Source organism: Engystomops pustulosus, chromosome 2, assembly GCF_040894005.1.
Source record: "Engystomops pustulosus chromosome 2, aEngPut4.maternal, whole genome shotgun sequence".
Lineage (NCBI taxonomy): Eukaryota > Metazoa > Chordata > Amphibia > Anura > Leptodactylidae > Engystomops > Engystomops pustulosus.
This window is the reverse complement of record NC_092412.1, coordinates 97,050,660-97,078,293: the sequence shown is the minus strand read 5'-3', so window position 1 is coordinate 97,078,293 and position 27,634 is coordinate 97,050,660. Positions and strand designations below refer to the sequence as shown.

The following is a 27,634-nucleotide window of genomic DNA, read 5'->3' as shown; positions in this document are numbered from 1 at the left end:
TCGCTATGGCAAAACCAACATGAAAACGAAAATCGATTCTGCAATGGGCCATGAGGGAGAGGAGATAACAGAAAGGTCAGTAATACCTCACACTATTAAGCATTTTCTATGCAAAGGCAATTTCTCCTCAGCCTGCATTCACACGTTGCGTTTACCCAATGCAAACGCAACGTGTGAATGCAGCCTTAGAGATGGAGGCTCCGGGTGTTTGGGACACTATTATTCCCTCTCCTAGATGTCGTCATCACCCCCACCACCCCATCCCGTTCAGCAGCTTATTATAGCTTCTTCCGCCTCCTTTCTGGACCGACTACAGGCCCCGCCCCTGCCCGGATGATTGACACCTGGCGTTGTGGCGAGGACAGTGCAGCGCAGCGCCGGGCACAAGTGTCGGGCTCTGGAGGGGGTATGGACCCGGTGACGGTGATCTGCGGCCAGGTAAAAGTTGTCGTGTAGTGCTGGGCACACGGCGGCCGGGGCGGCTGTCACTGTGTGTGCGGGGACAGGTGCAGCTCCAGGACGCGAGCTAATCCTGGCGGAGGCGGCTATTATCCGGGCCACTCACTGCATGGCGATAGGGTTACTGTCTTCTGTTACAGAGACCTGCACCAGACACATTGCTTTACATGTACAGGGTGTCTGTGTGATATGTCTAGTATTATAGTGGCTGTTATGGCAATAATATATTACAGTAATAATACCAGCTATTAAGTATCCTGAATAGTGAGGACATTTTACTTCCTACCAAAGTATTCTTCTACAGGAATACCTCTGTATTATGACATAGCTGGCCCATAATTAAATAAGTATTTCTGATTATTCCATCAAAATAAAAAATCAGATCTTCATACAATAATGGCCATAATTACAGTTTGTATGGTAACGTGTATGAGTCCTAAGTGCCAGGGACTACTCAGTGTCCCTTTAAATGTCACTTACATTGCACATACTATGACGTGTTATTAGACTAGGACATCTAAAGGGCCACTTTTTCTCCCCCCGTGGTAGTGTCAATAGGAAAGACTTTCAAAAGAATTATTCATTCATACATCTGGTGTATTGTGAGCCGGTGACCTATTGATACATGCGTTGTCCTGTGAAGGAAGGTGGGGACAATAAGATTATGTATAGTACTAAGCTGTTGTTTTATCTTCCAGTAATCTGGATTTGTTGGCTGAAGACTCTTCTCAATGGACACTAATAATGATAATGCAAAGGACCGAATATCCAGGTAACCCCCATTTCTTCCCATAGTGATACCCAGGAGATTGTACAGGTAGCAGTGTGATATTTGTAGGCTCAGCTGCTGTGTTTCCTGATTCATACGTGTCCCACCCATTTATGACTGCAGGACCTGTTATTGTGTAGTCGCTCAGTATACCTTTAGTCATACATGTGTTCTTGTCATGTGTACACATCTGACGTCATTTACAATGACAGGGAAGTTTATAACTGCATTTTCGCATGGGAACCTGTATGGCGAAAAGGTCAAATTGTCACTGAATTGTAGCTACAGGGTGGAACTATATAACAATAGTATATAATAGTTTACTCCTGTCTTTCAGTTCTGAACTAGTTCTTAGTCAGACATTACAAATAATCAGAATGTGCTGTGTACATAACTAGGGCTATTTACAGATGACGGGAGCTGGAGTGAATGGGAGCTAAGCTGCAGTTCATGGTGTCAGCCACTGCACAGAGAATGAAGCTTAAAGGGGTATTCTCGTCTGGGCATTCAATCCAGTTTCATTAATCTGCCATGTATATATACATTTCTTCAATTAGATGTTATTAAAAAAATGTTAACTATGTGAAGATAATTTCTCATAAATGTAGTCATGTGGTCCCCTAGAAACAAGACTGACTCCTTGGTTACGGCCACCTCTGCTGGAGAGATTGCGCAAAGATACAGAAGGTTTTGGTACATGAAATGTCTGGGAGTTACTGCATGTCGCACAGACGTCCTCCGGTAATGATTGGTGAATCCTGGTGGTCCGGCAGGACTCTATATCGCATGTCTGGCCACTGCTGCCAAAATGTGAGGTGGTCATATCCAAGGAAGCCATCTAGTTTCTAAGGGACAACATGGCTACATTTATGAGAAATTATCTTCACACAGGAACATTTTTTTTAATAACATCCAATTGAAGAAATGTTTATATATGGCAATGACATATGTAATGAAATGTAAATGCCCAGATTGGAATACCCCTTAACTCCCAGCTTCATACTATCTGTCAGGAATAGTTGATGAGAGTTTTGGAAACCCATCGATATCCTATTGATTACCTATCCTATGTACAGGTCATCAATGTCTTAAAAGTAGAAATCCGCCACAAGGAAATTACCATCAAAATCAAGCATGACAAACCAGGGCCACTTACTCAGAAATCCAGACACTGTGACAGTTATCCATGGCCTCCTTCCTCATAAAATCAACTTTTAAAATTATGTTTTAGGGGGTTTTGCCAAAAACTCTTCCTGTTGTAATAGCTTGTAAAGCTGCATTGTCTCACCCACCCCCTGCTCCCTCAGCACTTCCTCTCTGCCTAATGTAATATCAGTGCAACAGAGGAAGTGTTCCTTGTACACTGTAACAGCCTGTGAAGCTGCAGCATGGAGGGGCACTGTTAATGCCCCCAGAACCCTCCAAGTTCATTAACATTATTTTAAAAGTTGATTTTAGAAGGAAGAAGGCCATGGATAACACATTTCAGATTACCACAGTCAAGATGACTATATCTATGATGAAGTGTGCTGGTTTATTCATGCTTGATATTGATAGTAGATTTCCGTTAAAGCTGAAACGGTACAGGATCTTCTCTAGCATAAACCAACATTGACGGCTTGTGGCAGTACAAATAAACATAAATGAAAACATAAAGAAAGTGAGCACACAGCAGGGGTGCATAGGACGTAGTCCTACAGTTTAGTCACAAACAACAATAGAACTAGGACACAATAGCACTCTGCACACCCAATAAGTTTAAATATATTTTATTAGTTCATAGCAACACAACAAACACATTAAAATTCATATATGCAATTAAAAAAGGTTGTGGCCATGGTCCATGATAAGACTATTCTGCCATACAGGGGGTCCCCGTCACATAGTAGTATCTGGGGGTTCCAATACATACAGGATAAGCACATCAGATATATTAATACACTGCAGTTGTATGTCACAAAACAAGGACTGGCAGTCCCTCAGGGGCACCGCGAGGAAGCCAGACACACTGGCGATACATGTGGGGTACGGTGTTGTTTGTGGGGGTCTCCCCTTATCTCTTGGACCTTGTATATTGGCATATTTGTTAGTATATCTAGTGACTGCTCCTATGCCATTTTTCTTTGATACTTAGGGACAGGTAGCTTTTCTTTTCCCATTAACACCAATTCTGTCATCCCACAAAAAAAGTGATCACTTATACTTTTAATGTGTTTTGTATTGTAAATTATGGACCTATGTTGCAGGTAGAACTCTCCTAGTGCAGTTTATAGGATTTGGAGGTCGACAGTTCTCATTGACAATCATATATATCTCTTTATTCACACTGCTGCCGTATTCATTGTGATTGCTGCAGTGGTTAGCATTGATAAAGTGTTTTTTTTATCTTTTCTCTTAACCCTTTGATGAATCCATACTTTCATTTTTGCCATATGGTGCTGAAGTGCTATGTGCACTTGGCCTTGTACGTTTTTGGACCTGGACACAGTCCGGCTTTCTGGAGGTTTCTTTCTCTTGTGTTCATGAAATGTTTGTTTTTCCTTATTCGTGCAAGACAGATTTCTGGCCTTTGTTCTCAGCCCTTGAACACCTTCTGTAGACTTTGTACTCAGATCCATCAGTGTGTGATGTTTTTATGCGCATTCCTTTTAGGGAAAGTTTATTCTGACTAACTGATATCAACTGTTCATGGACTACATATACTCTGTTTTATAGAGAATTTAGACCTTTCAAAGGTATTAATGTTGTTGTATTCACAGTCAATGAGAGATGTACACTACAATGTCATATGTTTCATATATACATACAGCTTGGATAGCTGTACAAGATTCTACAAAGGTCACTTATTGGTCAGCGTTTCAGAGCTACTTCTGAATTATTGACATATAGTCCGGCATCCTTTTTTTAGTGAGTTTTTGTCTCAGCGGACTATGAGCCTCATGCATAAAAACTGTTCTAACAAAGGGTCAGTGCCGGCACAGAAACTAAATACGCGCACTCTATTATAAATTAAAGATGCAATCTTATTGGAAGCAGTGAACAAAACTGACAATCTTGTTGAAAACCCGTAGATACAAAAGATATATGGTACATTATGGATGTGTCTGGTTACGGTCTTTTATTCACATGAAGATAAAATCACCAATCTCATGGAACCTGTGGTAGATGTGAGCTACAGTGCAGCAGCCTGTACTGACACTGGAGATGGTTTCTGTGTTAAATCTATGGAAACAGTTATGACTTATGACACTTTGCACATGTGAAAATCTGCACTGTATGAAAGCAATGAGGGGCAGATGTAGGCGCTGTAGCTCCTGTGCATAGAACACTTAGATGCAACCTTCAAGTTTTAATCTGATGTTATGTGTTTCATTCAATACCAGGATTGATTCTTATGGATTTGAAAGACCCGATGGATTTGATTATGCTTCTTATGAAGACTTCTATTCTCGATACATGACAGTCCTTACAAGGAGAGCTATGAAATGGTCTAAAATGATGCAGAAGTCCACAGCAGTAGAAAAAGGCATCAAAGGTAAAATGTTCACACTACATATCCACCGAGTCATTTAGAACAATAACAAACATGTAACAAATATACTAAACCTTTCATATAATACTGTAATGTAAGAGCATTATGACATTTCCATATTTTGTTCCCCTGCCTCTCCCTAAAGCCATACGTTTTATATTTTTGTGCACAGAGCTGTATGAGGGCTTTTTTCTGCATAACAAAATGGACTTCCTAGTAGCACGTTTTGATATTGCATGAAATGGAGTAAGAAGCGGGTATAAAGTTACAAATGTGGTGAAATTGAAGAAAAATCACATTTGAAGAGTTTTCTTGAAGAGAACCTGTCATTGGAAATGTTATTTGTAGCAGGTGACAGGTTCCAATATTGATTTTAAAAATGCCTTTGTAAGCATTCTGAATGATTTCAGTACTTTATATTAATTTCAATTCCCATTACCTGGCTTCCTGCCAGCAGCATGTGGTGAGTCCCTGGGCAAGAGGAGCAGGCAGCAGGCGGCTGTGTGTGCCTGTACAGGCGGTCCCTTACTTAAGGACACCCGACTTACAGACAACCCATAGTTACAGACAGACCCCTCTGACCTTTGGTGAAGCTTTCTGAATGCTTTACTATAGTCCCAGATTCCAATAATCAGCTGTAAGGTGTCTGTAATGAAGTTTTATGGATAATCCTTGGTCCAATTACAGCAAAAAATGTTTAAACTCCAATTGTCACTGGGGCTAAAAAAAATTTTGTCTGGATGTACAATTATAAAATATACAGTTTCAACTTGCATACAAATTCAACTTAAGAACAAACCTCCGGACCCTATCTTGTACGTAACCCGGGGACTCCCTCACTCTCTGTGCATTTAGCAGACGGCAGCTGCCCCAAACCTGGAACTCTCCACATGCTACTGGCTACTGGCATTTTTAAAATTGCCATAGAATAGGATCTCCAACCTGTCGTCGGCAAAGAAATCCATTCCTGGTGACTGGTTCCCGTTAAGAGTTCTGTTTTTACATTATTCACTGTTTGTTCCAATTGACAGATCACTTTTTATTATTTGGGCCAGTATGATGGAGATAAAACCTGTATAAATTTGGTTCCAAATCTTTGGAAAAAGAAAATTGCTGACCATAAGTTTTGCATACTTTTGGTTTATGTAATCATTTTTTTATGGTGTTCACCATTTGGAGGGGAGAAGTTGGGACGGGGATTGCAACAATCGTAACCAATGGAGGAACATTATAGGCTTTGTTTATGTTTTGTTAAACACGTTGCAGGATCAATTTTGCCTGCGACGCAGAGGGCACCAGAGGGCACCAGATTCAGGATTTCTGGTACTCCTCCTTCATGATTCTGGCACCCTCTGCACAGCTCTGACACAGTGCACCACTTCTTTTTGGGCACTTTAACATGGGGTGTGCCACATATTTGGGTCAGACTTTGCATGTTAAATCTGGCACATGATACGACTGAGCACTGGAACGCCCCCTCAGTGCACAAATTTGTGTCAAATGAAGAATAGTGCAGCCGCGTCACGAAACGGTCGCGTGCGACACGTATATGGCGCTGGCACTTCTTTAATACCTGTGCATGCAGATTGCACTGAAAAGAGTGTGCAAAGTCCACCAAAAAACGGGCGCAAGCACCTTAGTAAAGGTGCCTCACTGTTATTTTTGTGCAAAGTGGTGTGGACCTATGGTTTGGAAGTTCTACTTCAAAAATATAATGTTCAGTTATCCTGACAAGTAACCTGTTATCTGCTTCTTCACAACTTGTCCTTGTCCTATTATGTACTCTGAAACCATTCATTGCTCTGCCATTGTTTTAGTGAAGAGATATATAAGGAAAGGTATTCCTAATGAGCATCGCCCCCATGTCTGGATGATGGTGAGTGGAGCACAAGCCCAGATGGAGACAAATCCTGGATATTACCACAGTGTTTTGCTGGAAGGACAGAAAAATACAAAGCTTGTGGATGCAGTTGTCACAGGTAATTTAGTTTTAATATGCGTGCTTTACATTTATATTTTCATAAAAATTTACATTATTAAATTTGATAACATTAAAAGAAGACCCGTTGTCAGAATTTTACTCCTCACACCAATAGTACCTGCTGGGAAAGGGTTACAATGCCTCCCAATGTCACCTAAAATTAGCTTCCAGTGGGGCACTGCACCTTAATTACAGGCATTTTTCTGCTATGCAAATTAGCATGCTTGACTTGATGGCTCTGTGTCTCTTCAAATCTCGGGGACTGCTAGGACATGCTGCTGTATGGAACTGGTACTTAGGGACCATCTGCCAATATTCAACTACAGACATAAAGCTCTGTGTACTTTTTTTACACAGTGTCTTGTGTTACATTATGTTGTGTGATCAGGGTGATGTTATCTAAGGTCCTTTTACATGTGCAAAATCTACACCATCTATGTATCTGATCACATGGGGAGGAGTAGAAGTCCAAAGAGGCATGCTGTGATTTCATATGATCAGATACAGGGTTTATTTTGAACATATAAAGGTTAGATGACATCACTCTAGTCACATGACATGATGTGCTGAATAGTGAAGAGGCATAAAGCACGGGGAGGAGTAGATGGAAGTAGCCGGAGATTAGGCTACACGGCACGACTACTCCACTCCCAAGTAGCCTCTTTGTTCCACCTATCAGATAACTTGGGCGAGGAGCTATGAGGAGTTATATGGTAGGTGGAACAAAGGGACTCCTGGGGCGCTGAGTAGCCGCACCGTGTAGCCTCATCTCCGGCTACTCCACACCCCAGTAGCCTCTTTAGAAAATGTACATATTAGAGAAATAAAAGTTATTAAAATATTGCAGGGATGTGAGGATTAGCCCTTAAAAGGTTATATCCTCACACCCTATAGACCACCTACCACCCAATCTACCTTTATAGGTAGATCCGTGGTGGTAGGTTCCCTTTAAATTTGAATTTATGAGGATGTGAGGGAAACCATTTTTAGCTAAAAGAAAGGTGGAGTTTAGTTAATAGGACCCTCTGTGAACATGTCGGTAGCTGTATTTGTGAAAATGTGGTGACAGGTTGCCTTTAAATAAAGACACCATTAAGTCCAATTAATAATCCTGATGTGTTGATCAAGAGAAATCCCCCCCCCCCTTATCATGGTTACAGGCCTTGATGTAAGAAGACCATTGGAAAGATCTCTACTGTCCATTTATTTGTACATTGTAATTGGATCATCACCTGAAGAAATTAAAGTTTTTCAACTGTAGTTCACATTTTCGGAACAGGTGCTTTTGCCTGGTTCTGTTCCATTTGCATAAATAGCAAAACCATTCATCCGTCAAATGTGTACATTGAGTCAATGGGAGGTGAATCGCAAACTTTCTGTTCACCTACTGTTCATAGTTTCCGTTATGATCTCCTATAACAGAGCATGTAAAGGAAACCTGTGACCTGAGCCTCAGTTATAGAGGCAAATATATATTTCATGATATACTGTATATCAAGAGCATTGTGATGTATCCTGTGATTTTTGTCACCATTGGGAGCAGTCGCCACTCTTAAAGGAAATCTAACATCAAAATCCATCATGATAAACCAGGGGCACTTATTCCTCCATGCAGGCACCATGACTGTGATAATCTTCTTTTATTGGTTGTCCATGGCCTACTTTCTCTAAAATACACTTTTATAATTATGCTTATGAACCTGAAGGGCTATGGGTGTAATACAGAAACCCTCGTTGCTCTGTTTTGTTTTTCCAACAATGAAATTCAAATAGGTCTTTTAATGAAATGTCGTTTTGAGTTACATTTAGTTGTTACTTTTTTTTTTTTTTTAATTTTGATTTTTACAGACCTGAACAGAACTTTCCCTGATAATGTGAAGTTTCGTAAAAATGCAAGTCCGTGTTTACAGCTGACTTTACACAATGTTTTAGTGGCTTATGGTCAACATAATAAAACCGTAGGCTATTGCCAGGTAGGTCTGTTTTTCTTACAATTAAAAGGGTTATATATAATTAATTGAAGTGAACTATTCTCTTACAGCATATATATTCTTTTATTGACTGTTAAAAAATATTCCTTATTTCTTGAAGATGATAAACTGCCAGGATCATGTATCACAAAACCTGACTGCAACTACCATCAATAAACATTCAAATGGGATTGCTAAACCATGTTGGTGTTTGTTTTTGGGTTTTTTGTGCTAACTGGCTGTTCTCGAGACTAACAGGGCATCCCAGGCAGCATATCTGAATTGGATTAGCGAGGGATCATAGTAGTAAGGTCCCTTTCAAGTATGAATGTGTTACCTGTATCAAACAGTTTTCATATGAGTTGCACACAGCCGCATTCACTACATTGGGCGATCAGGTCGTCCATTGAAATACTGTACCGTAAGCGAGAAGTCAAAATATATACAGCATTTCCTATTTGTTTCAGTTTTTCTGTTCCGTACACCCCATAGAAGCCTATGGGAATGTTTCAAATCTGTTTTGCATACAATTGTGTGCTGTATGCTGCCATATATATGTGTAGTATCCAGGGATTTTGGGGTTGATCAAGCTGGTAACATTTGCCAACCCACTGTATTTTATACGGAATGGATATGGTGACATACATAAACATAGGGTTAAAAAACTGCTTGTATATACAGCACTGAAATACATGACTGAAAAAAGCCTACGTTTGTGTGAATGGGACCTAAGGTAGAATAAAGATGCAGGTCCAACCTATAATCCCACAGTATTATGCACATGAATGTATGTGTTTTCTGTTCTGTAAATACAGCACGTTTTTCACGTGTATCCCACCGCATCTATCCATAGCGTTAAAAAAAAAAAAAACGGTCCTCCCACAGGATGCATGCGGTATCGTATTGCAAGGTTTTTTTTCTGTTCATATAGACTTCTATGGGTTGTATGGAACATAAGTACAGGAGAAAATAGGACATGTTTTATATTTTTAGTCTCAGTCAGTCTCGTTCTCTGTAAGGTACTGTGGGCAATGCAACCATTCATATGGATGACCATATTACCTATTGTAGTGAATGTGGACATGTACTACCTGTATTAAAACTGTATGGTACGGGTGGAACAAAGCCGAAAATAAAATACTTGTGTGGATGAGGCCTTAATATTATCATCTATTGTAATAATAGGGCTTATTTACTAAGGGTCCCGTGGCCGCATTTCTGTCAGGGTTTTCCGACTTTTAGGGAATTGTGTCGGAATTTGGGGATTGGCGCCGGTTTTCATGCAACAGAAATGGGGGGGGGGGGGGGGCGGGCCATTGGACGATCCGACAGATTCGGACTGAGCTGGATTTAACATTTAAATTGTGTCGCAAGACATACACTTGCAAGGACCAGGAAGAAGTAGGTGAACTCCGGCAGAACTGCGTAGGGAAGTGACACAAGCACGAAACCGTGAGCAGGATCTTAGTGAATCGCGCCAGAGTCCATGATCGTCGGACAACGCACAGCGGGGATCGCGACAGGACTGGGTAAGAAAATGTGCCCCAATATGTTACATAACTAAGAATCCTTTTTAAGTTTTGAAATTTTGCTATGTAAACCCTCTAAGGTCCGCAGTTAAAGGATATATATCAAAATCAATCGGCATCAAATGCATACTCATGACTGTGCTAATCACTGTGACTGTGGTAATCTTTTAATACAGGAAGTCCCGGGTTACATACAATATAGGGTCTGGAGGTTTGTTCTTGAGTTGAATTTGTATGTAAATTGAAACTGTATATTTTATAATTGAAGTTCTAGAGAAATTTTTTTCTTTTGCCCCAGTGACAATTGGAGTTTAAAAATTTTTGCTGTAATTAGACCAAGAATTATCAATAAAGCTTCATTACAGACACCTTACAGCTGATCATTGCAGTCTGGAACTATAGTAAAGCATCCAGAGAGCTTATCCAGAGGTCACAGTAGGCAGAGGGGTCCGTCTGTAACTATGGGTTGTCTGTAAGTCATGTCCTTAAGTAGGGGACCGCCTGTATTTGTTATCCATGGCCTCCATCCTTCTAAAATCAACTGTTGTAATTATGCTAATGAGCCCAAAAGGCTGTTACAATGAACAGAGCAGGTCCTTCTTCTCCCAACACTTCCTAATGCTGCTAGGTTACTCAGTCAGAGGACAGAGAGCGAGCAGGGGGTGGAAGAGATATGTTCTGCTCATTGTAACCGTGTTTGAATCTAGAACACCCCCTAGAGTGTTAGCATAAATTATTGATTTTAGAAGTAAGGAGGCTATGGATGATAAAAATAAGAAGATTACCACAGTCACAGTGCCTGGATCTATGAGTAAGTGTCCCTGCTGGATTTTGATGGTAGATTCCCTTTAAATTACAAAAAGAAGAGGACCTAATACTGACTGCTGTGGCTTAAATGGAATCATAATCCCAATTGCTGATGTTTCGCTAGCAATTGCAATTATTTTGGGGCTTCTACGACCGAAGTCTGAATTAGAATCTTACAATACAATGAGAGGGAAAGAAACGTTATTGAAATTTCTGTAGGTAAGTTGTAGATCCTAATTCTTATTAATTGTATCATTATAATTTCCTGATAATATTTACTTGAAGTGGATTTGTTTATGGAAATCTCAGGGCAGCATTCTGATGGAGCGCTTCAGAAAAGAATGGATAATACTGTATGTCCAACTAGTTAAATACACTTTCAAGAGCCAAGAAAAATTACCATTCTATTAAACACCATTTGCATTGACCACCCCTGTAAAAGCATTAAATTATACTGGAAGGATGGGTGGTGAAAAGTTTCTCCTGATGAATATCCCGTTCTGCTCTGTCTAGGAGTACAGTGGCATTCTGTTGCTATAGATGCGGTTGCAAAGTTGGCAAGCGTTCCTTGCCTGAATTCTTCCATGCAGTGGGAATCAGGCCGTGCAACGTATCTCAATGAGGTCCTTTGGAAAAATACATGAAGCAATAATCCCTAGTACTAAATCTAACTGTATATACATCCATCCATGCTACAGAGAATGATGTGTTTTCGGGATCTGTCAATACATGTCCAACATCCCAATAGTTGTTTACAAATGTATAATTAAAAGTCTAGTATGATCATGTATTCCTGTCTTGGCAAAGTTCCAATGTCTGTTTCCTTCTGGCAACAATCCTTTTATAGTCATTGCAGTTGTCTTACAAAGGCTGAGCCATTTTAAGAAGAAGTTTCAGGGCTTCTAACACCGCTGTTATTTCTACCATAGTGGTTAGAAGGGGTCACAGAGATGGGATTCTCTCTGAACATTAGTGCCCTGTCTTCTTGATGCATGTGATAAGACCGGTATTTTAACTTTTTGCACATAAACCATTTCACACAAAAAAAAAATTAGTTTATCAATTTTAAGATATTAAAACTTTTAGGATTGGCAGAAACTCCACAATTTTAAAGTGCAGTTAATGATGGAAAAATACATGCACTATAGTCTCGGTTACAGGTAAAAACACTTTTAAAAACTTAGGATGTTTTCTGTTGTGTCATGTAGCTGCGGAAATCACACAGTCCTGTTTTGGTGTGAACAGATTAATGCAATAACCATTTAGTATAGGTAGATACAGCAGATATTAACCTTTTGTATTCCTGTATAAAGAACAGAACAGCAGAAATTATTATGCAGACTAATCTCGTTGATCCTTGGCACAAGAGAGGAATGTTCCAGAAAAGTGCTTGCTGGTCCATTAACTGCCAGACATCCCCACATTTTTCATCACTGTCGGTTTCACCTTATAATCTACTTGTTTGTTCCAATTAATTTTCTTTACTTCATGGAAAATCTGAAATACAAAATTGCAGGAAGATATGAAAAATTTTCCACATAAATATCTTAGACCTAGACTATTATATGGCACACTCTATTGAGTAATACTAGTAGGATTAAAAGTAAATAGTTTATTAGGTACACTTAAAATGACAGTAGCAGGCATATGGGTATAACTACCACTAAAGCAACTGCTCTGAAGTCCAGCAGCCTACACTAGTTGGCATACAGTAGTAATGCATGAAGGATGTACATTACTGTGTGCAGTTCTTGGCCACAGTCCTTTTCTTCCATTTCTTTTCTTTTCTTTTCTTCTTTTTCTCCTTTTTAAGGTTTTCAAGAAGGCAACACTGTAGGTACCTTTCAACACAGTGCATATACCTCCTAGTTATTAGTGGCGTTTTTCATGTGTCACTGCTGGGACACACTGTATGGGCATCCATTGGTCATAGATGCGCAACAGTGTGTATTGTAGCCTGTGATGTACATGCTCAAGTGGAGAGGGGCCCAACCACCGTTTTTCTTTGAGGCCACCCTCTCTCTCTCTCTCTCACACCTTTCAGTTTTAGCTTTATAATGTATAGAAGTGTATAATGTATAGAAATGTATTTTCTATTGTCAAAACCGCTTTACATCACAATCTGTATTCTGATTGTGACTATAATTCACAAGCTCCTCTTCTCATTTCAGGGTATGAATTTTATCACTGGTATACTCATTCTTGTTACTAAAGATGAGGAGAAGGCCTTTTGGCTCCTAGATGCTCTTCTTGGACGCATTTTGCCTGGTATGTATTGTTTTCATAAAAAATGGCCATGTTGCAGAGAAGTAAGGAATACCTATATATTTTAACCAATAATCCTCTACACCACTAAACCACATCTCTATAATAACATTAACTACAAATGGTATATAAGGCTAATTACGTTCTGTGTATGTTTTAGCTGCTTCATCTTATTTTAGACAGAAATCAATAAAGCTAATGATGTATACAAAGATCCCTGTCTATTATCGGGTGACAAAGGGATTATCTGAAGGGATTATCCAATCATTTAAAAAAAAAAAATCACATCACAAAACAAAGAAAACAACATGGTTGACTCACTCTTTAAATTGAGACCAAAAAAAGTCTAAACTACAACAAAAAAATTAAAAGTAGCCCAAGAAACCACGCAATAGGGGGGATTTATGAAAGCGCTTCCCCCCTCCCCTGTCTAGACTGTCTAAAATGCTTTGCACCACATTTATAAAGGCTTTTAGATCTTTTTGGCACTTTTCTGACTTGTCTGAATAAGGGAGTATGGCCTTCTGAAAATGGGCGTGGACTCCTAAAGAAAGGGCGTTGCTTATGGGAAATCATCCGTGCGCTCAAAATTCTGATGCACAGTTTAGATCAACTAAAAGTAAGTCTAAAGCAGAGACCAAAATCAAACCAGAGCAGTGTGAGAGACCATTGATGTCCTATGGCCGCAGATGAAAGCAAAGGTCTGTACACTGCCTACTGATTGGTGGCTGCTGTAACCTACAGAAAATGTACTCATAATCTTTCTCTGTGCTACAGTCATTGCGGTTCTTCAAGTATGATCATCACATTTTTTGCAATATAAAGGGTTCATGTAGATATACTTTTGTAATTTTGTAAAACACTGTTTGGCATATTGACGCTGGGATTTTTTTGAACTATTGCAGGACTATATATATAAGTGGACCTGAATAAGGGGATAATTCTTCCCCGAAATGCGTTGTCCTTCCAAACAAATTGTTATACATTGATATATGTTCACCCAGACAAAAAAAATTGTTAGTCCGTTTTAATACATTTTTATATTGATATATTTGTCCCAGACCAAAAATTGTTACTTTACCATGATTTGTGAATAAGCAGCGCTAGATTCTGTCTGGTATTACTAGTACTATACTCCATGCTATGTATTGACAGGCTCTTACACTGTCTCCCCCCACCACTCCCTCACCACTTTCTCCGCTTTCTGCCTGCTGTAATCTCACATCAGCAGAGGAAGCCCCAGCACTCGGTGGGAGAGGAGAAGTGCTTTGCACTGTGTAACAGCCTGTGAAGTTAAATGACTGAGGGATTCTGGTAATGCCTTCAGATCTTCTGGATCATTGGCATCATTTTAAAAATTGATTTTAGAAGGAAGGAGGCCATGGATAACAAATGTAAGAAAATTACCACATTCACACTATCTGGACCATGTGTACCTGGTTTATCCTGCTTGTTTTTGATGGTAGATTTTCTTCACTGCATCCAAACATCTTATTACTGCGAGACCAGAGGGGTGATCTATAGCTGACTTTGTTGTCTTCCCCCCTCAATATTTCATGTTACATTTTCTACCCCCATTTTCATGGTTTGTAGTATAAATTCAGAATTGGTTGTATTTAATCTTTATGGGTATAACCGTAACTAGAAATGTACAGTACGTAAGACGTGTAACTGTCCAGGCTCAGCATTTGCGGAGACAGTCAATTAATCACAGGACAGGTTCTTTTTATAGAAATTGCTATCTTGTGCTGGGATTTGGTTTGTGTCTAGCACTTTCGTGAACTGTCAGCTTATCAATGTGCCCTGTGTAGGAAATGGTAGACTTATCACGTCCTGTCCTTCAAGTTTCTTTTAGAAGCATATTCAGGGAATAGAAAATGCTATTTGTTCCCATAGTTTATCTAGAAAAGGTTGTGGATATCCTAATAAATATATTTCTGTTTATCTTATTGAATGACGTACTTTAGTATTTGAGACCTTGAAAAGGCAGTTCTAACAACATTCTTTTATAGATTTTCTTGGTCTTCATTTCACCTCCCTCTCTCAAGAGTGTTTAATATTGTACGAGCAACATGTTTCTAGATACTATAAAACTGAACATAGGGGTGTCTGAAATGACACCCCCTCTAAACTGGAGTCAACTCAGGCAAAATATGACTTCTTTCAGTTCATGGGACCATTTTATTATAGGTAAATGGGTGAGATTTTACATAAGAGGGAATTCTAGAAAGGACCTACCTGAAGGGGATACTAGTTTAGTATGGTAGAATCCGGTGATCATGTCCCTTTAATTTACTAAAACACTTAAAGGGGTTATCCGGGTTTTAAAAATAACTGAGGCCCTGGCTGGGGTGGGCTAGTTAAATATAACAAACATCTACTTACCTCGTCCGGCGCCGCCGATGTCCCGCGGCGCGGCCGGTCTTTTCTGTGCGCCGGTTTCATTACAGGGAGCTTCCGGCCGTCTGGAAGCTCCTATCCGACACCATCTCTCAGCGCTTACAACGCTGAGAGATAGGGACGGATAGGAGGAGCCGGCCACATCCCGGACCGGAAGCTCCTTGTGTGCGGCTTCCGTGCCCCTGTAAACAAACAGGGGCACGGATCGAAGGGACCGCGGCGCTGGAGGAGGTAAGTACATGTTTATTATGTTTAAATATCCTTCCCCAGCCCAGCCATTAGAAATTTTTAAAACCCGGATAACCCCTTTAATATGCACTATATGGATGAAAGCACGTGAAAATCTTATTATCACACTTAAGAATAATCTCCAACAAGGTCATACAATCTCTTTTTACTTTCAGATAACAAAAGCCATAACGTTATAAAATTTTCCATCATTGTAGCTGCATGAGAGCTTGTTTTTTGTTGTATCAAATCTTTTAAAATGGCTTTGTTTTGTGGTATATATCATATTTAATCTTTATTAAGTCTTTCTGGTGGAAAATAAAGATAAAGTATAATTATGACAAAGATAAAAATAAATTACATTTCTACGAAAATGAACAAATGAAAGGAAGACAGTCGTGTAATCGGTCAGTGGCCTTTATTATAGGGCTACAGCTCACTGTGCTGTGGGACTGTATTACTGTGCTAAAATGGGTATACCACTCTCAACATGGACCAAAGTAAGCGAAGGAAAGAGTTGTCTCAGAAGCTTAGAGAAATAATTAAGGTTATAAGACCATCTCCAAGGAGCTTAATGTTCCTGTGACTACAGTGGCACATATTATTCATAAATGAAATATCTATGGGACTCTATCCAAATACCCTGGACATGGCTGCAGAATGAAAATGTATTACAAATCAAAGAGATAATTAATAAGAATGGCAACAAAAGATCCCAGAAATACCTCTTAAGAGATTAAAGGTGAACTTCAAGCTCAAGGAACATCCGTGTCAGATTATACCACTTCATGTTGACAAGCTACAAAACTTGTGGGAGAATGTCCTATGGACAAATCAAACTCAAACTTTTTGGGAAGGCACATCAGCCCTATGGTCACAGCTGGAAAAATGAAGCATACGTTGAAAAGAACACTGTCCCTACTGTGAAACCTAGAGGAGGCTCTTATGTTCTAGGGCTGCTTTACTGCATCCGGCACAGCGCATCTTTCATCTATGCAGGGTACAATGAAATCTCAAGACTATCAAGGGATTCTAGAGAGAAATGTGCTGCCCAGTGTCAGAAAGCTTAGTGTTAGTCACGGGTCATGAGTCTTACAAGAGGATAATGACCCAAAACACACAGCTAAAAACACCCAAACATGGCTAAGAGGAAAACATTGGACTATTCTGAAGCTGCCTCCTATGAGCCCTGACCCAAGTCCTATTGAGCATCTTTGGATGGAGCTGAAACATTTAGTCTGGAAAAGACACCCTTCACGCACCATACAACTGGAGAGGTTTGCTCATGAGGATTGGCCAGAAATACCTGTTTAGAGGTGCAGACATCTCATTGACACTTACAGAAATCTGATTGCAGTGATTGCCTCAAAAGGTTGTGCAACAAAAAAATTAAGTTAAGGAAACCATAATTTCTGCCCAGGCATGTTTTCATTTGTTCATTTTCATAGAAATTTTATTTATTTTTACTTTTGCCAGATTCAAGTTATTTCTGTGACCCTTGTGGGTTTCTCTTTCATGTGTGTATACAATTCTGAATGGGTCAAACATGTGTATTTTTTTACTTTTATTACACTTTACAAAAAATATGTTTGCTGTCGCCACTATTTTTCTGCCTATTGAGCTGTGTTTTTGCAGTTTTAATATGTAGTTTTGTAATAGTACCATCTTGGGGTTTACAACTTATCTCTGACATTTAACTGGTTTCCACTGTGGCATCAAAGGCGCTAACCACAGTCTATAATCTCCTACTCAGCCACCTTTCTCTTTCTAAAAGACTAGTCAGTAAAGTTTTTAAATTGGTAAATTTAATTGTCCGAAAGGTAATAAAGGAAACAAACAACTTTGATGATCACATTTTTTTAACCCATAAAACAAAAGATGGTTTGTACAGTATCACTCTGTACCTTGTATATTTGGTAAAGTCTGCAGATTTCCACAAACAGGCAGCACTCCGAGGTAGTGTTCAAAACGATGGGTGTCTTTATTCCATTTGCAACGTTTCAGCTCACGTAGAGCCTTTATCAAGCATAGTGTATATGGCCAGTAAGCAAACATATAAGGGCCAACCTTACATCTCATTGGTCCACAACTGGACTGTGACAATTATAAAATACGAGTTACAAAACATTAAGAAGTATTATGTACAAGTGAAAGCGTGATTAACAAGGCATGGTAAGATATCTATACAGTGAAAATAAAACGTACAATCCGTGTAAAGTATATGTGTAGGTGCAGGTAAATAAACATGTACCCTCCCATCAGCATTTGGACCGCCCCCTGTCTCGGCTTTTCATTCATAGATACAAAAAACAAGTGATGATCAGCTGGGCCTTGGCACCGGAAGTTTCACTATCACAGCCGGAGGACTATGGTGTCCTGTTGGGTTCAGACCGCGTTACCGGAAGTCCCATGTGTCACGTGGACGGACGCCGTCCATGTCATACTGGCGCAAGCGCACACATTATGTGTGGCGGCTGCCATTTTAACTCGGGGCAAAACCCCACACAGTAGCAGCCAGGACCCGTAATGGAATATGAACGGTGCTGGACCACTCCGAAACCAGGTGCATGTAAGTGACATCAGGTAGTTATAGCACCACCGGCGTCGCTCTGCTCGGATCGTTGGGATATCCCACGGCATCCTGTATATGGACATCCATTGTTCTGTCCCTTCGTCCTGCCTGGTATCACCGGAGAAAAGGTCACATATGAGGTAAGAACCTAAAACGCCCTCCATCGGGGTCTCCATTGCGAATTCTGTGTCAAGAGGAGAAGAAAAATAATGAAAACTTGTGACATACGACAATAGAGAGTTTGGTAAAAAATCTCACCAGGCACCACAACTATTAGTATCCAAAAATTATATTTGGGAAAGTATGCATCTACGGAACGTCCATTGCCCTCTTATTTCCTTGAAGTTCAACGTGTATAAGGGCCTTAAAGGTCCTTCCATTACACAGACCACTGACATCTTACACATTGGTTACATTCCCTATTTGCCGCTCAGTCAGGCATTGTGAAGCAAACTTTAAAGAGTATGTTATCTGCAAGAAAAAAGTAAGCTCCCGGAAATAAGGACTTGAAAGATTAGCATTGTATTTCTGGCTACTTCTGATCTGAAGCTTGCAGTAAGTAGATTACAAGCATTAGTATGAACATCTTATTTTTGGCTCTGTGTTAAGCTACTAGTTACTAAAAATAAGGTAGCATGCTGATCATAATAAGTGTGCAATACAGGACAAGTTCAACATAGATACTCTTTCAGAATATTTCATTAGTCTTGTGAACTGAATCCAGAGTCTCATACAACCGCTTGATGAAAGGTATTATTATTCCCTGGTTACTGTACAACTTGTGGCTGAAAACTGACACATGAATAAGAATGAAAATGTTTACCAACATCAAGCAGTGTTCCTGCCTAAGAATGAAAGCTCCATATACTGGGAATAAATCTGACTGTCCTCTCTGCCATGGTTCTGTAAGAAAAAAACTTTTTCTAGCTTTATAGTAGGAAGTGTCCTACGCATTTGATATGTTTAAACACATGAATGCTTCTTCATAAATCATTGCCAGGTTGTGTTCCCTGAGTAGTATGGTCAGTGCTATTGTGGTTTGCAGGTTAAAGGACAGGATACAAGGAGACTACATTATTTTTTATCTAGATTTTACAGGGGTGGAAGGATAAACACTTCCTCTTGACATTTTTTAATCCTGTTAGTTTACTAGCCGATAAAATTAATTGTACAAGGTCTCTTAAGGGCATCAGAGATGCCCTTCTACAGTCCTTTTCCCTGTTATCTAATTTGATGATTTTACACAATCGGTTTACACGCAGAATCAACACTAACTTGCTGATTGGTGGGGCTGGCATTGATGAGACCCCCAAAGATCACCAGAATGGGCATCCCATGTCCTCCATTAAGATGTATGGAGCAGCCTGGCCATGCATAATCAGCAGCTCTGTTCATCTCAAAGGGGTCTAACGGCCGTACATCGGACCCCCATTTTTGTGATCTGTGGTGGTCTCATCACTGAGACCCCCATCGCTCAGCAAGTTGGGCCATATCATGTGGATAGGGCTTAAGTTGTTTTGTGGGAAAACCCCTTTGTATAAAAACACTTTTATTAATCAGGTTGTTGTAAATTATACACTTTTTGGGTGTCTACTAATAGTTTTTTATCAAGATTCAATATTTTAATTTTCTCCTTAATGTTTATCAGTGGAGAATAAACCAATAAGTTATCGGGTTTTTGGTGAATTATTGGAAGGTAGTAGTAATTGAAAATATGGTCATGGGTTTGGTACACACTCAAGGTTTTCTGGAATTATTTGGAAGCGATGTATGTAAAAGAGGAATATATTATAATATATGCTAAAAAAGTGATCACACTAGAGAAAAGTCTTGATCTATGTATTTGACTGTAAATTGACTGTATTTGACTATTTTTAAACTACTCCAAAAATATAAACCATACTAGCTTTGTATCCTCGAATTTACTATTGCATTTCATTTTTTAAATTTACAGTATTAACACTTCAAAAAAACCTATTGAAAGTTAAATAGAAACCGTTTTAATTTTATGATCTTATTAAACATCCTATCTTTTAAATACTGTATAAAACTGTAATATAACATTCTAATTAAACTTTTATTATATTATGTTATTAGACTATTACAGTCCTGAAATGATGGGTCTTAAAACTGACCAGGAGGTGCTTGGAGTTCTAGTAAAGATGAAGATCCCAGCTGTAGCAGAACTAATAGACAGACATGATGTGATGTGGACACTCTTGGTTTCCCGATGGTTTATTTGTTTGTTCATTGATGTACTTCCAATAGAAGTAAGTGCACATTATACTACATTATACTACTGTGCTATGCTCTCAGCGACTAGTATTGTAGATGAGGTATATGTAGAATAGAGATTTATTGACACGAGGGGTAATTAGGTTGTTGTCACTATAACTCCACAGTAATTCAACTAAAATAGATACTTAAAACATGCATAATAAAGAACATGTACATAAGAAATATAAACTATAAAGAAAACTAATAGTACAAACTGAACTGCTAAATAGCAGTGACACTGGGACGAAAGACTATCTGAATCTCCACACGTGACTGAAGGTGCTATGTTGACCCACTAGGATACCAATTAAGGGGTTATTCTTCATTCTTGCCAATTTTGCAATATTCAAAATTCTGCTTTGCAAGACCCTTTTACATCTGCGGCTTTTGTACAGGTTCCCCAGAACTCTGTTGGACCCCATAAAATAAGCACTTTCCACCACAGAATAGTGAAAGGAAACGAGGTCTATTACAGATATTAAAAATCTTTGTTAAAAGAATAAGCTAACAACTGCTCAAGCACCCTAGAGGGCCTAAAAAGGAAAAAAGTTGAAAAAAAAAACTGTAAATGACACAAAAGTTCACTCCCCCCTTTTCCCTTTAAGAGAAATAAAAATAAACATAACTGTTAGATATCCTTGCATCCCAAAATGACCATTTTAAAATATTGTTTTAAAACCTGTAACAAGAAACATTTTGCTTTTTTCATTATTTTATTTTTTTTTTAACTTTAAAATGTCCAAATGCACATAAAATTTGAATAAAGAGTGATTAAAAGGTCTTTTAGTTTCCAAATTGGTAGCAATGGAAACTTCAGCCAATCCCACAAAAAGTAACCCTTTTACACAGCTCCATACATGAAACTATGAAAAAGCAATTGGCGTCAGAATGTTTGACAAACAAATTTTTTAGAAACTATTTTTTTAATTGTATGACAAGTACTACCGTATATAAATTTGGCATCTACGTGATTGTACCAAATTTGTAATATTTTTTCCCCATTACATGACATTGAATATTTATAATGCTGAAACTAGGTATAATTTGTCCCACATATAACAAGCCCTCATGTGGCTATGTACATGGCAAAATAAAGTTAGAGAGTAAATAATGGAAACCCAATAACGAAAAAACATCAGGTCATTAAGGGGTTAACTGAATTAGAACATTTTTTTACGATTTATGAATAAATAATTTTATATTCCACAGACTGTATTACGCATCTGGGACTGTTTATTCTATGAAGGATCAAAAATCCTTTTTCGTGTGGCCTTGACACTAATAAAGCAATACCAAGCTTACATTTTGGAAGCCAAAAATTTTCCAGACGTGTGTGACAAGTTCAAAGACATAACTAAAGGGAAGTTTGTTACAGAATGCCATCTCTTTATGCAGGTACAGTAAGATGGTTACTAGTCACATAACATTTCTTTATAGACCCTCCTATCTCTTTGACATTTTAGTGATTTTGGTGAGCATTTAAAAAATACTAGATGTGACCAGCCTCATATACATAATAAAGTGATTTTATAATTGATTAATGTATGAATTGACTAGATAATGGAATCCGTGTGAGCTGCTTCAACGGGTAGTGGTGACGGAATTACAGTATTTTTTTCGGACTATAAGGCGTGCCATCGATAAATGTCTGCTAAAACGCCTAGGTTCGTATATAAGGCGCACTGGATTATAAGGCGCACCTGATTATAAGGATGAATGACCAGCAGGTGACAGACCTGTTCACAGTTCAAGGCAGCTGTTGTCTGTAAGTACGGTTCATATATAAGGCGTATTGGACTATAAGGCGCACCTTTTGATTTCTGAGAAAAATCAAAGGATTTTTTTGTGCGCCTTAGTCCGAAAAATATGGTAGTTACAGATGCCTGATGACAGGTGTCCTTTAAGTTTGCTCTTATGGTGTAGAAAAGCAGCTTTTGAAAAAAATTGAACAGCCCCAATAATTCTTTCTTTGATCTCATCCTTCAAATTTCCAAATTTGTTACAATCTTTTACAATATATAACTAATGTTGAATAATTAAGACAAAAACTGCTGCGTGTCCTTCGGACAATACTGATAGGGGATTGGTTATCATTGTGGTTGCACATCCCCTCAATCTGCCTGAAGCCAACAGGACAGGGGACGTCACTAGACGTCCTGAGTCCTGCTGCCTGGTGGTCACATCTCCTGCAGCTCCCAATGGTGAGCAACAAACTTTAACCGGGTAAGTATAATGTGGGCAACACAACTGGGGTTCTTGTAATTACCTTGTTAATGTTTGGTAACAGTGACCAACCCGCTACAATACAGAGCTTGCCGGATCATGTCTGATCCAATGTCTTTGCTTACTGAGCTGCAGAGTGAACCAAAGTGTTTTTAAGTGTGTGTCCTAAATTTGGCTTGTGGTAGATGCCACTTGAAACAATCTCCTACATCAGTGATGGCAAACCTTGTAGAGACCGGGTGCCCAAACTTCAACCAAAACCTACTTATTTACCATCAAGTGCCAACTTGACAATTTAAACAGTAACTTATTGCTCTCTTTTGTTCCACAACAGTCAATCGTATCAGCCCCCTGAGGACACCAATATAGTTGAAAGCAGGAAGGCAAATTCAGACATCATTGTAGCTTCTCTCTAGGGTCTCTCTCTACAGGAAGAATCGTGGGGCCAGTAGTAGGACCTCCAAAAATATTCTACATCACAGGATACGTCACTTTAAGAGTGCCAAGAGCTGCATCTCAATTGTCTAGGACTGCAGGAAGATTTAAGTCCTGTCTGGTGAACTTTGTCTTGGGGCGACAGCCTGGGTGCCCACAGAAAGGGCTCCGAGTGCCACCTCTGGCACTCATGCCATAGGTTCGCCATCACTGTCCTACATCATTTCCAGCTATGTAAGGAGAGTATAACTCTCTATGTAACAACATTTTACAAATTAGACATGGACCAGAATCCCAGGTATTTTACATGTATCTATGCTGTGTAGAACGTTCTCAAATATTGACACAAGTATTCATAGTAGATATTTGATCAAAAGGTATCAGGGCATCAAACTCTTCATAGTATAGTACAGTGGCGGTGAACCTATGGCATGGGTGCCAGAGGTGGCACCACTCGGAGCCCTTTCTGTGGGCACCCGAGCCATCAGTCAACACAATGTATGCCAGACTGGACTCAAGGCTTTCCTGCTGCGGTCCAATACAGCCTAGGAGGTGCCATGCTCAGCGCCATTTTAAAGCAACATCCTAGGCTGCCCGGGCTACAGGAGGAACAAGAAGGTGTGGATAATGATAGATTAGTGTTGAAGCTCCTGCTCTGGGAACCATGATTCCTCCCTTCAGGGGACCCTGGAAGGAAGCTACAATCCAAATTTCTCCATCATCTTTCTATTGTATTGGTGAACTCAGGACATCAATATGATTGAAGCCTGTAAAACAGCAGAGATCAATAAGTTACTGCTTAAAATGTTATGTTGGCACTTTGTGACATATAAGTGGGTTTTGGTTGAAGTTTGGGCACTCTATCTCCAAAAGGTTCGCCATCACTGGTATAGTAGATCTGTACTGAATTGGCATGATGAGCACCACCACAGCACAGTGCCCAGAGGAGGAGCGACCCTGCATGGAAACTGCACTTAAAGTACTCTGTCCGTGTATAATGCTCAGTGCCACAGATTTCATGAATCTGGCGCTTCCCTGCACTGGCCCGACAGTTCACCAACTTTTTTTGTGGTGTGAATAGACCTTGCTTGTAAAATCCGGTGCATGGTCCGACTGAGCGCCAGAATGCCCCCTAATTTGTGTGGCATGGAGGCTAGTGCAGCCGCGCCACAAAAGGGTTGCATGCAAAAAGGACGTGCAAAGTGATATTAAAGATGATAATAATGAAACAATTGTTTCTATTTCAGAGAATTTTCACAGAACCAGGAAGTTTGTCAAAGAGTACAATCGAACGATTGAGAGAACAACGTCGTGCACAGTTACTTTCTCAGGAATAATACAGAACAGACAATAAAAATCGACACATTCCTTCAATGTAATAATTGCACTGAATACCCTTTCCTGTCTGGGTCAGCATATTGTAACAAACTATGTTGAATTCTAGACTGTAAACGGTTAGAGAAAACTTTCACTGAGGATGTAAAAGTTGAGCCAAAGTGTTAATTATTGTGTTTCCTTTATCTCTAACCATATTGGCTTTATTATCCACCGTGGTAAGTTATCACTTCTTTTGTAAAAGTTTACAGGAAGTCCAGCCATATTGGTTGTCACTTTTGAGAAAGCTCCCCAGGAACAACAAAAGTCTCCATTGTTTGGTGTTTGAGCCGATATCCCTTACTATAGGAGGCATAATTATTAACCTATTGGCTGCTAATATATAATGATTTATTTTTTTACATTTTCAGTGGAAACATGAGTATATTTTTTACAAGGGACACTGACTGTTAGCACAGGCCACTGGCTTGCCATGAAGTGCTTAAACACTCCTTTTGTACTGTAATTGGTAGACCAATATCCCTATTTTTCCTTAAATTTTCTTTTGCAATTCCTTATAAAATAATACAGAAGCAACCAAAAGAAACTGTATAATCTACACTACCAGCTAAGTGAACTGCATTTGTAATAAAGTATTTATTATCTTACCTGTGTTTTAAACTTTTTTTCCTATATATGAAAGTTAAAATACTTATACGTATATTCTAAGAAGAATTGAAAATGAATAAGAAGGTGTCTGGTTATTTAACTTGGGGCTCTTCCACACTTGAGGTTTTTTTTCACTGAAGCTCTCACTTTGTCTTATGGACACGCAGATTTGTTTTTTCTTACTGGCTTCAGCAACTTTTACTGATGCCTTACTGAACCATTCTTTTCAATGTGCTTTTTTTTTAGTCCAGTGATCAGTGGTTTGTGGAATAAAACATTTAGAGCCTGTCCTATTTATTGGACATTGGATCAATGGAAAAAAACTGATGTGTGAAAAAATACATTGAAAACCATGGTTCAGTAAACATTGCTGAAGCCATAAAAAGAAAACAAAATGAAGAATTTTTTACACCGGCTTCATTTAGACCTCTTTCATTATGGTCTGGGCTGTGCCAGAAAAATGCTTCAAAAACTTGTTCTAGACAGATTTAAACCCTTAACGATGTGTGAGGTAATAGTACATCACATGTCAGCTGCAGAGGGGTCACAAGCATATTGCAGCAAACACCCACCACTAACACCTGCGATAGGTGCTAGCGCCAATTGCGGCTGTTAACCCTGCAATGGGGGCTATATAAATAAACAGTAAAAATCATAAACATGTTGAGTATCGTTACGTCCAAAAATGTCCGATCTATCGAAATATAATAGTGGTTATTCCTGGTGTTTAACCCCGTAATGGAAAATAGTGCACAAAGTTGAAAATGACACACTTTTTCGCCATTTTACAAAATGAAAATTTTTTTTATAAAAAATCAAAAGCCCGTACAGTCCTCAAAATAGTAGCACTGAAAATTTCATCTCATCTTGCAAAAATTGACACCAGACGCAGCTCTGAACACTGAAGTATGAACAAGCTATTAGCACTAGAACATGGAGTTTTAATTTTTGCAAATGTATAAAAACATTATAAAACCAATACAAATTTTAATCCCCGTGATCAGACCAACCCAGAAAATAAAGTTTGGGGAGCAAGGTGAAAGCCATAAAATCCAAGCAAATGCGTTTTTCACCAATTTCACTGCACTTGGAATTTTCTTTCCTGCTTCCCAGTACACGGCATGGAATATTAAATACGGTCACTATGAAGTGCAATTTGTTATGCAGAAAACAAGCCTCATACATCTCTTTACATGGAAACATAAAAAAAGTTAGATTTTTGAAGGTGGGGAATTAAAGAGTAATTGTCATTTAAAAAAAACTTTTGATATGTTGTAGGGCAGGCTATTTAAATCCCTTGGATTTGCAATTGGATTAGTTACCCGGATCTTGCTCCAACTTTGAAAAAAAGTTAAAATGTGAAGATTTATTCACAGATTTAGCAAAGTTTTGGTTGAGCAATATAACATTTCTTAAGCTAGATGCAGTAGATAAAAAGGTGCCGTAGATATAGTAGACAGGAAGATGGATAGGTATAGAAGGTGGGATGGATGGAGGGGAGGGTTGAGACTCTTCAGTACTACACTCTTCTCTAGTTGCAAAATTTATAATACCGCAATTTCTCTAGTCATTGAATAAACCTTGCCCTGTAAGTTCTGTTATCCATGTACAAGCTATAGTTTCATTCAGCAGGGCGTGCTTGTGATGATGTCACAGGAGGCAGGACTGAGAGGCAAAATACTTTGCGGAATGTTTCCCAGGGACACCTGGAGCAGAAGTATGGGGGAGGGGGTTGGCCAGAAAGACGGTGTTCCTGTAAATCTGTCGGCACAAGTGAGAAGTGCATTGCTCACTTTTGAGACTGAAGCCTCGCCAATTCGGTCAAAGTGGAGAGATCTGTACTTTTTGGTGCAAACAAAGATTAAAGATGACCACAAATCATAAAATTAGGTTGCATACTTGATTATAAATCTCCTGCATTGTTCTTCATGTGGGTGATATGTTTTTTCTTTTATATGACACATTAGAAGTCTTACAAGCTGAACAGTAATGTTCCACTTCTTCAAGGAACTTTCAGCATCAGATGAGGACCAATTTATTTTGATAGGAGTTTTGAAAGGCCTAGAATATTGACCCCATTTTGGACCCTCTCCCTTCAAGGAATTTATGAAGAGGTATAGCAGGCATTTTGACACCAAAGGTGCTTTCCACAAAGTGCAATGACTAGTGGACAGTGAAAATTGCAGTTTTTCTACAAATATGAA

At 39.2% G+C, this 27,634-nt stretch overlaps 1 protein-coding gene across 1 annotated transcript; it reads left to right on the top strand.

Annotated features, from left to right (window-relative positions):
- Positions 1–281: 281 nt before the first annotated feature.
- On the top strand, positions 282–25,429 carry GRTP1 (growth hormone regulated TBC protein 1). The gene is made up of 9 exons (XM_072135613.1): positions 282–438; positions 1,158–1,231; positions 4,612–4,763; positions 6,578–6,739; positions 8,590–8,714; positions 13,219–13,315; positions 20,610–20,782; positions 21,999–22,184; positions 24,695–25,429. Exons 2-9 carry the CDS (start codon positions 1,191–1,193, stop codon positions 24,782–24,784), a joined length of 1,026 nt encoding a protein of 341 aa, XP_071991714.1. The 5' UTR covers positions 282–438; positions 1,158–1,190; the 3' UTR covers positions 24,785–25,429.
- Positions 25,430–27,634: the final 2,205 nt, after the last annotated feature.